This window comes from Chanos chanos, chromosome 15 (genome assembly GCF_902362185.1).
Source record: "Chanos chanos chromosome 15, fChaCha1.1, whole genome shotgun sequence".
NCBI classification, from domain to species: Eukaryota; Metazoa; Chordata; class Actinopteri; order Gonorynchiformes; family Chanidae; genus Chanos; species Chanos chanos.
This window is the reverse complement of record NC_044509.1, coordinates 9555537-9568543: the sequence shown is the minus strand read 5'-3', so window position 1 is coordinate 9568543 and position 13007 is coordinate 9555537. Positions and strand designations below refer to the sequence as shown.

The 13007-nt window shown below is 38.5% G+C and overlaps 2 protein-coding genes across 2 annotated transcripts; one reads left to right on the top strand and one right to left on the bottom strand.

The window, feature by feature from the left end:
• Nucleotides 1-1738: 1738 nt before the first annotated feature.
• smtlb (somatolactin beta) lies at nucleotides 1739-3805 on the top strand. The gene is made up of 5 exons (XM_030792575.1): nucleotides 1739-1759; nucleotides 2024-2203; nucleotides 2632-2745; nucleotides 2882-3061; nucleotides 3608-3805. Exons 1-5 carry the CDS (start codon nucleotides 1739-1741, stop codon nucleotides 3803-3805), a joined length of 693 nt encoding a protein of 230 aa, XP_030648435.1.
• Nucleotides 3806-9335: 5530 nt separating this feature from the next.
• On the bottom strand, nucleotides 9336-10469 carry kcnj1b (potassium inwardly rectifying channel subfamily J member 1b). Its single transcript, XM_030793040.1, has one exon. It carries the CDS (start codon nucleotides 10467-10469, stop codon nucleotides 9336-9338), a length of 1134 nt encoding a protein of 377 aa, XP_030648900.1.
• Between the last annotated feature and the right edge of the window lie 2538 nt (nucleotides 10470-13007).

The window sequence follows — 13007 nt, the reverse complement described above, 5'->3', positions numbered from 1 at the left end:
GAAGAGGAAAAAGTGTAGCACTAAAAGGGAGAAAGATTTTCTGAGGTGAACAATCTCATCCATATTCTTGTTATCTCTGCAGGAGCAAGGTCGGATAATAGTAAAGACGCCACTGATCACTTCTCTCTCTCTCTCTCTCTCCCTCTCTCTCTCACTTACTCTCTGATTCTAGCTGAGACCCAGAGTTAGTTAACATTAAATTTGTCTGCTGATCCATTGGTTGATAGCTCCCCTAACTAACACTAAGGTGAGAATAAAGAGAGAGAATGCATAGAATTAAGATCCCAGTGTCCCTTTGTGGTTTCAGATGAATAAGTCTACAGAAGAGAACCCAAAAGTCTAATTCTTTCTTTCCCCCTCTTTACCTCTCTGCTATGATTGCAGAGGAAACTAGTGACTGCTTATTGTGAAATTATTACTCTTCTGGTTCTTAAAAATACAGTTATAAAAATCTAGCTCTGTTCCTGTTGCAGTTTTCAAATATATCACACTAACAGAGGCTCAGCAATTTGTTTTCAGAATGCAAACGTTTTCCAGTCATAATATTCATGAATGTTTTTATTTGTATCTTTGATCCATTCATTTTGTTTGTGGGAAATAGTTCATTTTTGTAATTACAGTTAGGGCAGAATGCACAAACTCAGTAACTCCTCTGAAATGAAATGGTTTCCGAGAAATTACTGCTAGGGTATGAAACCTTAAACGCAGATTCTTTTGAGAACTGCTTTCGACTGTCCCCGACAAAGTTTTCCCGTCCATGCACATCTTCAGGGGAAAGGAAGAGCCTCTGAGTATTCATCTATTTCTTCTGCTTCATGACGTCACAGAGTAAAGGTAACCCAAAGGTCAGTGGAAAGAACAAAGACACAGAATCTCCGGAGGAACTTAAACACCATGAAACAGCACCTGGTGTTTCAACCTGCCACACGTGAGTCAAACAGGAAACAATGACGAGGGAACAATCGAGAAAAAAACAAAAAAAAACATTTCAAATGAAAACAAGAAAATACACTATGATAGTTTAGCGCATTAGTTCAGCAGTATCATAAAAAACATATTATATTGTTTCATTCAAGAAAAAAAAAGACTATGAAGAAGAGAAGATGAGGAGAAAATTGTAAGAAAAAATGATGAAAAGCTAACATTTTAATTCTTTTTAAAAAGAACTCGTGGCCTATGTTTTCTCACAGACTCTGTTGACTATGACATGCCATATGAAAATACAAAAAGGAAATTCTTGTCATAGAAAACTGCCGTCACATTCAACAGTTTTGACCATGATCAACAGAAGGAAATTTTTATTCTTCAAGTTATATTATTTTGACATTTGTTTTCTGAGCAATTCCTTAAGCAACACAGATTCAATCATAAAAAGGAAAGAGAGAAAAATGAACTGCTCCAATTGGTGTATATGCCTCCAACCACATCTGTTTTTGTAGAATGAAATCCTTTATTAAACTGAGTTAAATTGAGATATCAAAAGTAATTAAAATATCAGCTGGCACTGTTAACCATGGTTGCTTCAAAAGAAAAAAGAAAAAGAAAAGAAAAGAAAACGATGCATAAAAATGTTTGACGAAATTGTTGACTGGAAATATCAACTTACCCTTACTTCCGCTGAAACTTCAAAAACCTCTTGATTCATTCATGGGTTTTCAGGAGTATATATAGGTTGTTGGGACCAATCGACAGACAACAGCAGGTGGACCAGAAAAGCCTTCTCTTCCAATTCAGCGTAATGAACAAGACTAAAGGTATTGCAACTTTTCCCAAAAAAAAAAGGTCTATGATATAGGAATATCTCATTTTAAAAGATCTAAAATGAATAACAAATCCAGACATAAATTTTAGACACAGTGTACATAGTATGTCCCCATGTCTGCTTGAAGTGAATTTGAGCAAATCTTTGATTTGCTCCATCATCAGTAAGAAAGAAAATTTGAAGGTACGCTAAAAAAATAAAAAGAGAAATTGGAAGGCCTAACAGTTCTAATTTGTGTTCTGGTTGTTTTAAGCTCCACAGGGATGGGTTGTTGGACTCTTAGTATGGTCCCTCCATGGAATTATGGGCTCCGCTTTGGAATGTGCAGATAAGGAACCTGGAAGCATGCGCTGCACTATCTCTGTGGAAAAGCTTCTGGACAGAGCCATCCAGCATGCTGAACTCATTTACCGGGTCTCCGAGGAGTCCAGGATGCTTTTTGTGAGTACAGAGACATAATGGGTGTGATGTAAGATCATTATAGAAACACAGATTTCCAAAGTCATTTGACTCTATGAACTCAGTTGACTCCAAAGGCATTACACAGAAAATTTAAGGATTCAACATTGTTTGTTCGTTAATTTTTGTTTTTGTCCTGCTTGCTGCGAGATATTGAACTGCACACATTTCATGCAGGTCTTTTTCTTTCTTGTCTCAAGAATAAGAGTGTATTATTAACTTTTGTTCTGTAGAAGACTTGGAATCTTACTGACTCCAGGAAGGTCATTAATCTCAAGCTGTTGAGTGGATATAGCAAGAAATCAATAGATGTGGGTTAGAATACAAATCATGTCCTCATAAAGTGCCCAGGTTTGTTAATCACTGTTAATGCTGAGGTTTTTAATGCTGGAATCTTTTGATGTTTGTAGGAGGAGATGTTCATTCCACTCACGATGCTCGCACCACAAACCAGAGGAGGACACATGTGCACCTCCAAAATCATACCCATTCCAACGTCTAAAAGTGAAATCCAGCAAATCTCTGTAAGTTCAAGAGATAAATGGTGTTCGTGTATCTTGTTGTGAAGTTCTGATCCTCTGAATGATGCTAAAAGGCCTGTTCAAAATGCTCAAAGTACATTTAACTAAAACATATGTTTTTTTGTTGTGATATTTGCAGGACAAATGGCTCCTTCACTCAGTATTGATCTTGGTTCAATTCTGGATTGATCCTCTGATCGACCTGCAGTCTTCTCTAGATCGTTACGACAACGCACCAAATGCCCTTCTCAACAAGACTAAATGGATGTCAACCAAACTCATGAATCTAGAACAAGGAGTGTTAGTCCTCATTCGAAAAGTATGTTGGATTTTTTTTTTTTCTGAAGGTTTTCATTAATGAAAAGCTCACATTGTTGTCATCTCTAGTTGTTATCCTGTATTTAACCCTATATTAGATCCACTGTGCTGACAAACAAAGACAATGTTTCTAAATCCATTCCTTGAGAGCACCCAACCTGCACATCCTGCACTGGTGCAACTGAACCAATCAGCAAAAGGTCTGATGATTTGCTGATTGGCCTGCACCAATACTGGCCGAGACCAACAATATGTATGATGGCAGGGCTCGAATTATGGGGGGGATTGGGGGGAGTCTGACACCCCCTAATTAAGACTTGGGCCCCCCCCCCCCAAAAGAGTTCGAGGGGGGGGGGGTGTTGAAACATTTATATGTCCTATGCTGTATAGCCCTGGAGAAAAACCTGACACCCCCCCCCCCCCCCCCCCAGTTGTTATTGTATAATTCGCACTCTGTATGACGGGGCACTTTAAGGAAGAGATTGAAAACAACTAATCTAAGGCACTATTTTTCACCAAAACTGTTTTTTCCTCACTTATTATTCAGATGCTGAATGAAGGTAGTATGCAGATAGAAGACAATGAGAGCCTGACCGGTGTCCTTGTGCCTCCTGATATGGTCGAATCTGTGCTGAGAGACTATGTGCTGCTCTCTTGTTTCAAGAAAGACGTACACAAGATGGAGACCTTCCTGAAACTTCTAAAATGTCGTCAGACAGATAAGCTGAGCTGCTCACTCTTCTAACAAAGAATGACCCCCCCCCCCCACCCACCCACCCAAAAAATCTTCAAAATTATTTTCATTTCGACATTAGGTAGAGACTTTGCTACAACCTTGCAATCTTCTCCCTTTCACCAGTCTTTGCCTCACGTTTTTGTCTTTGATAAAGTTTGATTTACATCTGCTAGCCAATGTATTAAGCTATAAATAAAATAATATTAATTTAAAATGTAGCTACTATCTTTTGTTTTTTAAGAAAAAAGTGTAGTGTTTTGTTAAATTATGAATCATCACGTCATTCCTCTTCATTTTTACAATGTGCCCTCCTTCTCCCCCTACAGTCATGTGAGTGTCTCACAGTTTCCACTCAAATATCTGTGTGTGAAAAACTAATAAAAGTTATTTAAATCAGGTTTCATCTGTCATTGACAGTATGCACACTCTGTCCTTTAGATGGATACTGAGAGTTCAATTGGGGTTAAAATAGAAAATGTGAAATGTGAATAATATTCGGGAGGCACACCTGAAAGATATTTCTTTCCAGTCCCATTCATGAAGAGTAATACATTAATGTAATTATAAAGGGGGAAATATTGTGTTCTCATGCTCCTAAGATAATAATGCACACTTCATCATGCAGCCTACCCCGTCTCTGTCCTTGAAACTGTCCTTGTTCTTGTATTTGTTTCTCCCCACGTAAACTATGTTTAAAAGGTCGTGTAAAACTAACAAAACCTTTGCAAAAACTTCCATTGTGTATTTATTGTCAATAAAAATGATTACTTGAAACTGATTGCTTGAGGAACATTGAGCGAGGCACGTGAATCTACACAGACACAAAATGCCAAGATTGAAAAGATGTTATTCAGCTATTCTTATTTTGAATATTGTCCTTGTAAATGCATGTATGGTCACTATGTAACAAAACACTTCTACTATTATTCTGGTACTATTTATGTACAGTCTATCCCATTACAATATTAGGCAGAGACGTTTAACTTTTTATTCAAACAAAATACAAACAAAACTAAAAAAGAATAGTACCCAATAGCCCTTTTTCGGGCTGATATAAGCAAGGCAGCATGAGCAAATGACTGCTTTCGGTTTAACAGCATATTTACCTGGAGCTGTTAAGCTGTCCACAAGAGAGACCAACCACAGATATAGCACTGCATTACCAATGAATCTCTTTTCAATTGGCATGTTTGTTGTGATACGTGAAAGCAACACAATGTTTTCCAAAAACACATTGAGTGTGTATATTTCCATTGTTTATGAATATTCAATTGAAACAGCGCATCTACAATTTAACTGTGTTCATTTGTATGCGAAAGCTGAACCACAAAATATAATTAAGTGTGAACATTTGAAATCAGGCCCACTACTGCTTTTGTTGCCTCTGCAAATTCTCACAGCGAAATGCAAGGTGGCAGAATTGGGATTTCTTTCTTTTTTTTTTTTTTTTTTTTTGCTGTTATTAGCAAAATTAGTGTGATTGAAAACAATACAAAAATATGCAAAGGCACAGCAATGCATACACATCAGCAAGTTTAAAAAAAAAAAAAGAAAGGAAAAGAAAAAAAAAAAAAGAGAAACCACATAGCGATGAATACCAGGAGAGTTTAGTTCAGACCGTCCAAAAAAGAAAATTCTCTGGCGGATAAAGTATTATGCAAATAGAGAGACAGATGGATGGCATAGTAATCTAATAGACCTACAGGATACCAGTGCCTCTGGTTTGATAAATTAAAAGTCTGTGTTTGGGATTTTAGTGAAATTGGCAGCAGCGAAACAGGAGAGAGCGGTCGAAAGGACCCATTGATCAATGAGGAATGTGGAGCTGGAAACAGAGAATCAAGTAAGAATTATGCTTATGAGTGTGAACTTGGGTCAAGCACCACAGTTCTCTCTGCTCCCACACACCATGTACTTGAACATTCAACATTCTCTCCATCTCCTTTGTTCTGTCTTTTTTTTTTCTTCTTCCTGTTCAGTTCAGCTGTATAAAACCAAGTTTAAAGACTCGCTACGGTCTCTTTGTGTGACTTTAACAAGATGTTTCACTTGAACAAGATGAGACATCGCCCAAATGTCGCTCTACACCTAAACCGGTCATTTGAGAGATGACGACAGCAGATCGAGTCACTGCGCTTTTTACAGACTTTACTTTTCCTCTGTGGTGTGTTTAGCTCCTCTTTTTACAGTTAAGCTCTTGAATGTGTGCGCAGGTTATGTTTAGTGCCCAAAGGCACAGCTCCGACTTCAGCACTGTTGGGAAATATTTTTTTGCAGTGCACCTGTGGCAATGGAAAGCCAGTGGGGAAAAAGGGAGGTAATTTACTCACGTCCTTGTGGCATTTTAATGAAGCATTACAGAGGCATGTCACATATTCATAAACCGATGTGGAACAATGTTGTTTTTGAAGTTTGACTCATATAAAACTTCTGAATGTGAACCTTACTGTGGTGCTTGTCATAATTTATAACGCAAAAAAAAAAAAAAACATATTTGGATGCTCATGTTTTCGTCCTCTAGGACAAACGTCGCTGTAAAAATGCTGAAGAATTTCATATGTTTAATTAGATTCAGAGAGGTCTAAGGTACATTATGCTCCTTCTTCATGTATTTGCCAGCAGGTTGTTTAGACATGTAGTTTTTACATTTCTGAAAGATATTAAAAAAACACGATGAACATTAATGAGGCTATGTATTAACTATAAATGTGCTGCACAAATAAGGTACCTATAGTACCTGTAGATGTAAAAAGTAGTCAAGAAAACCCATGCTTTATTTCTGGTTCTGTTATCTACTTAGCCCCAGTAAACCAGACCCATCTAATTCACAGGTGACTCAAGTGACAATACACAGTATATATACATCATCATGGTAAATAATTCAACTATTTCTAATTTGAAATTTTTCTTTATCAGGGTTCAGAGATTAGGGACACAAGTTCTGGGTTTGTTCTTGCATATCAGTGGCACAGGTCCACCTGAACTTCTCCTCCAACCATGACTTTGCATTGGTCTGTCTGTCTGTCTGTCTGTCTCTCTCTCTCCCCCTCTCTCCTGTCATAATCATCTCCATCATTGTCAGTGTGTATTCAGCTCTGTCTGATAGGCTGTCTCACCATAGAGAGGCTGACAACAGTGGGTCATGCCGATGGGTTGTTTCAAGGAGCATTCTGATCATTCGTATTGTCATTCATTTGAATAGGACAACTGTAGGAGAGATCCGGACATCAGTCTCACATCACAGGAGAGAGCAAGAAGTTCAAAAGTCAGACAACAGTTCCGTGTCTGGTATGGTCACTCAAGGCACGTCTCTGTTTTGTTCTAACTTGGGAGTCTCTGAATTGTTGCCTTGTCATTCATAGTGTCACTGCCTACATCTCATAACGTTGTACACACAGTATTGCAATTACTCTTTCCCATCAAACTTATACCAGTCAACATCCATGAAAGTGCTTTTTTTAATCAATACCACTTGCTATTGAATAATGCTGGTAGCCCTGGAAATCTGATGGATGCTGATTCTAACCCTTTGATTACATACAGGATCATAAACCTTGTGCATAGCACTAGCACACTGCACTTGAGTATAGTATTGAACTCAGTCATGGCCTTCCAGGGCTGGATTTTGACACCCTGGCTCTAGACTATAATACACAACCTCCACGACAAGACTGAATTTGACTGAAGATATGATACCTATACATTAGATCTGTCATGTTTCTAACTGTTAACTGTTAACTGACAGTCTGACATGCTGAGTCATTACAAGCTGCATAACAATGCTTGCCAAACGTTTCTGTGAAGTGGAGGAACTCTCATTTAACTTAGCATATACAGGAGCAGCCTTGCCAGTGCATTAAGGATTAATAATTCCCTCCTCCCGCCATTAAAAACTGACCACAAAGGTCTGAGTTCCTTTTCATGGAGATTACTTTTGCAGATAACGTTCAAGTCATGGACAGGCTCGATGTTCTAGTGTGTTACACATTATTACCACTAGAGGGAAATAGTGTTGTACCATTTATGGAGAAATACCAACCACAGCGATATTCTCTTTAGTGCAAGAACCCTCCAACCCACTCTTCCCACCTTCTACCAGAATGATCAGATGCAAAGGCATCTAATGCATGCTTTAACTGATTTAGGCATCAGGACTAATGGGGACAAAGTCAGTATGAAGATTGGTTTAGACCAGGGGTGGGCAAATCCGGTCCTGGAGGGCCATGGTCCTGCTGTTTTTCTTGTCGACCAACTAAATACAGTCTCTGATTGGCTGAAGAGCACGCACACCTGTTTTTAAAGTGAAAATCAACAGGTAGCTAAGAGGTGAAAACAAAAACCTGCAGGACACCGGCCCTCCAGGACTGGATTTGCCCACCCCTGGTTTAGACAGTAGACTGAACTGTCAAGCTGACTGAACGATTTCAGTTAGACTGCTTCATAAGAGAACAAATTTAGTGATTATGATAGTTCTTAGTTGATATCTGTAATTCACCTACACAACTAATTACCATTCATTAAAACCAGAAGCTCTATCTCAAGTAAAACAGTTCATGTTCATATCACAAGTACAAACGGTAGCTGCCATATCTATATAATAATCTCATTTTTATTTGTCATGTTAATGACTTACTTAAAATAGCAATGCATCGCTTAAAAAAAAAAAACAAAAACTGCACAACAACAACAATCTAATAAAAAGTATTTTAGTCTTATTCAGTCAATCATAACATAGGCCTCATTTAAAAAAAAAAGAATTGTCTTAGTTTGTCATATCAGTCATAAGTCATTTTTAGAAGCTGCTATCTCAGATAAACAGCATGGAAAAAAATATATATACAGTGAGAGGTCACATTAATTTTGCAACATCAGTGCTAAAAGAACCTCTTTAGTCAGTGCTACAGCTTTAGCCCTGAAGAATTTAATTAACGTGGAGTTTGATAATCCTCTTGAGGATATTCCCAATGTTCTGGCTGAGCCATGCATGCATTGCAGGAAATGACTTCACGGTTTTCCCTTGTTGGGGTACTCTTAACAGAGCATTGAGACATGGACAATATCCAGCTTTTTACGGTCCCATTTAAGTATGACAACAGCAAGCAAAATATTTGTCATAGACAGTAACATGGTCATTCACAGCTAAAGCTGTATGTTGTTTACTTCTCTGATTTCTTGGCTGGTTTTAAATTACAATATGGAAAGCCAGTGAATATCTCTCCCAATCCTGCTTTTCCGTGAACGTGTAAATAAAGCTGGTTGTCCTGTACCTTAACACCTTTCTGGTTAGTGACACAACATTCAAACAACACCTCACGTTGAGCAGTTTCGCCAGCTTAGCTAACCTTCCAGAAGACTGCTCCTGCTTTTTTTTCTGCTAACACTCTTTTACAGTTTTGGGGGGGAAATTTTCGTATTAGAGTCTCATAACTCATGGTTCAGAATGAGTGCAGAACCACATGGTAATGTTGGCCATTCTCAGATGAGCCAAAATTACAAAGACTGAGACAGTAACCATATTCAGTGCCTTGCAGTTTGTCAATTACATCTCGGTAATGTCCATGGAGTCTTGAAGGTTGATCACCTCAAATCCAAGGTTATCAATGCCCTGCTGTCCACGTTGACAGAGGCTGAGGCTACAAGATGTTTCTTTTTGGAAGCAGCAGATACAGTGAGGGGTGTCCACAGGCTCCGTCTTGGAGAAGTTAGAAAAATCGACGTGGTACTTGCCCCCGCTGGTGCGTGAGACAATGGGAGCAAATTTGTATCCCCACTGAATCTCCCTCGGAATGTAGGATGTTCGCACCTGACAGGCCGAGCTGGTTGATTCAACCGTGCCGTCAAGGAAGACCACGAGCTCAAACTCCTGCTGGCGTAAGGTGTCAGCAGCCATTTCAGAGAAGGGGCTGGACTTGTCAATGACATGGTACAGCGTTACTGGGCAGACAAAAAAGAGGTTATCCTTGCCTGCGTCCACCGAAAAATCAATATTTTCCTGTTCCACAACGATGCTTTCTCCCTCCGGCGAGACAGAATTCCTCAGCAGCTTGCCGTAGATTTGGCTTCCAATCAGCAACGTCCTCCGTAAGTTAGCCACTCTTACCTGGAGGCATAGATTTCCCTTCCTCAGACAAATAACTGCCGTCTCACTGAAGGTAATTGTTTTGGCTCTTCTCTTAGGGAGAGATAATTTAGCCAAAATGAGTCCACACATGAAACAATTAATAATTGCACCTATGAGCGACTGGATGACGAGAAGAGCAACTGTGCCTGCACAGTGTCCAGTGAGAGCTCGTCCTCCATATCCAATCGTCGTCTGCGTCTCCAGCGAGTACAGGAATGCAGTGGTCAGTCCATTGATATTGTCTATACACTTAATGTGGTCACTGGTCGAATTTTGACTTTCCAGGTCCCCATTTCCTCTGGCGATTGAGTACCACAGCAGTCCGAAAAAGAACCAGCTTCCTAAAAAGGCCGCGGCAAAGAAGAATATCACGAAGCGCCAGCGCACCTCTATAAATGTGTTCCAAAAGTCCCTAAGGAAGGCGAAGTTCCTTGAATAATCAATATTGCCAAACTCAATGTTGCAGTGACCATCTTTGGTGACAAGTCTTGTCTGTCGGGTCCTGTGTTCAAGTAAGTGGTCATGGATGTGCTTCTGGATTGACTGGAACATCCTTTATGAAGACAAATATTTAACACAGAAATACTGCTGAAATATGGAATGTCATCTCAATTAAGTCATTTAGTTCACTGAAAATGCAGCCAATTATTTTCCACAAAATGCCTGGTGAAGTAACGAGTACTGTAAATATCAACTTGAACTGATAACCAGTACTTGATGAAAGATCAAAACTGAGATTTGTCTCTTGAATGTGACAGATTTTTTGATGAAAAGTTTTGTTTGTTTGTTTGTTTTGTTTTGTTTTTAATCTAATTCACATATTTCCTACTTCAGTTAGGTTAAGTCTTCAGTTAAGTCTTCAGTACACCTTTAAACCACAATGGTTAAATGAGAAAAATTTAAAGTAACATTACTTAGAACTTGATCACTTCATTTTTGATGTATAATTTACTATTTCAGATTCCAGCTAAAGAGAACAACTATGCGTCACAGTTCTGCCAAATAAAATCTAATAAAAATATTCTATCACCAACTGAGAAGCTATTTTCAATTAACTGTTGAACAGAGTAAATCAGAGAGTTTTAAATGAGAGATTAATGATGCCATGAACAAAAGACTGTCGTTCTGTCAACAAAAATCCACTTCACATACCTGCTAACTGAGACCGTCAGCCAAACTGCAAGCAAGATTAGTTCAGATCTTACAGTTTTCTTTCAAGCATGTTGCCACTGAGTTGGTGCTGAAACATAATCCTCAATGAAATGCCTTAATCCCAGGCACATGCCAAAGTTTACACTGCTTCCAACAAGAGTGATAGGTTATTAACACGCTTCTCAATCTCATCTCACCAATCAACAGCACAGCAACAAGGTGGCAAGCAACTAAAACAAAACCACAGACCTCAGCATGTTCGGACTGGGCCTAATAACAGTTCAGCTGGCCCCTTAAGCACACAGAGAAAAGGGTACCTCAGCAGAAGGGGACAACTTTCGCGGCAGTGCACCCCACTGTTTGTATTTTAGTCCTGAGAACACTCAGGCTTTGCATTTCACTGGACAAAGAAATCCTTCAATCACATGTTTCCCTTTCTTTCCTGATCCTCCCCTCCCCCTAAAAATCCAGGCTTTTCAGCATTTGCATCAAAATAACAGGACAAAATACAGAGATACCGAGTCATAGTTTTAAATATACATGTATACCGACTGTTAGACAATTAAAATGACATTTTTGTCTCTGTGGAGTTCAGTAATTTAACCATGTATAGATCTTTTTTTGTTTTTTTTTATCAACTAAAAATATTGACTAAAATACAGCAGGATGAAATTCTTGCGCTCAGTAGGAGAGAGGAACGACACAAACTGCATGTAAATTAGACTGGAAAAATCAAACCACAAGGGTCCTTAGCATAATACATACATCGAACAACTCAAGTCTTTTGATGTTGGTTGACGAGAAAAACACTGTGACCTTAAAGTTTTATGAATTACCTCTAATACAAACTTTCAGAACTGCTCTTCTTTGTTTAGACACATTGTTCAAAACTTTCTTTGATTTCATAAATTAATCATACAAACATGTAGCTTTTACAATGTGGCACAACTGAGTTGCAAAAATGTCAAATGTCACCCATTTTTAAGCATTTAGAGATGACTTTTGTTCCAGCGTCATACAATCAAAGGAACACACGTAAAAGGAACTCAATATTATGTAATATTCAGAGTAATGCACATACTGGGAACACACTTTTTTTTATTCTCATTTCATCTCATGTGTTTTCTTTACGCTCTTCACTTCTAAAAAGGCTTCACTTCTAATCAGTTAAGCCTCTGCAACATGCACGACTGCTCTGAAGATGATACATGTAAAAATTGGAACATGAAACACAGGATATCAATTTAGCAAACCCTGTGGACTGTCAAACACAAAATGCGTGTGGGTTGTAACCAGGCTTTATTTCACCACATTTGCCATATCCCATTAATTATTTACCTGCTAATCTTATTGCAATAGTTAAAAAAAAAATGGTGCTGCATTAGTGTTTTTAAATGACATTTCCTGAACAGCAACTGTGGTTGTAAAAGGAATACAGAAGTTTGAAATAAAACATTAGAATTAAATGATTAGGTTTCCTTTAATAATAAAAAATAATGATAAAAAAGCGTGCTCTAGAAACTTTATATAGCCACAAACCCGATGCGTACATCACCATGGTCTCATGGTTTCTGAATAGAGGTCATTTGTTTCATGACACCTGCACCAGTACTTTATGCGGTGATGGAGAGAAATTCTCTAATAATCCTGGTTGTTTTTACTACTGTAAAAAAAAATTATGAACTAATTCAACAGCAGCTTGTGTAACACACAGCATTCAGAGTACAATATTTAACTGTCAATCATATGACATTATCAGGATATTTTCACTGTAATGTGATGATTTACAGCTCTGGTGGGGATTGCATCATTGGTGATTCACCATTCAGCTGCTACCTCCTAAATCTATCACTGTATAAAGAGGCTGTATATATGTACCCTCCAAAAGTGGACACGTATCAAACTGCATCCGTGATTCGTGCTGCTTATGTATGTATG

Bases quoted from the DNA above. Each gene is read 5' to 3' on its own strand.
- kcnj1b (XM_030793040.1), bottom strand. From the start codon at position 10,469: ATGTTCCAGTCAATCCAGAAGCACATCCATGACCACTTACTTGAACAC.
- smtlb (XM_030792575.1), top strand. From the start codon at position 1,739: ATGAACAAGACTAAAGGTATT. The intron at 2,204-2,631 runs GTGAGTACAGAG...TGATGTTTGTAG, and splicing joins AGGAGTCCAGGATGCTTTTT to GAGGAGATGTTCATTCCACT. The intron at 3,062-3,607 runs GTATGTTGGATT...CTTATTATTCAG, and splicing joins TGTTAGTCCTCATTCGAAAA to ATGCTGAATGAAGGTAGTAT.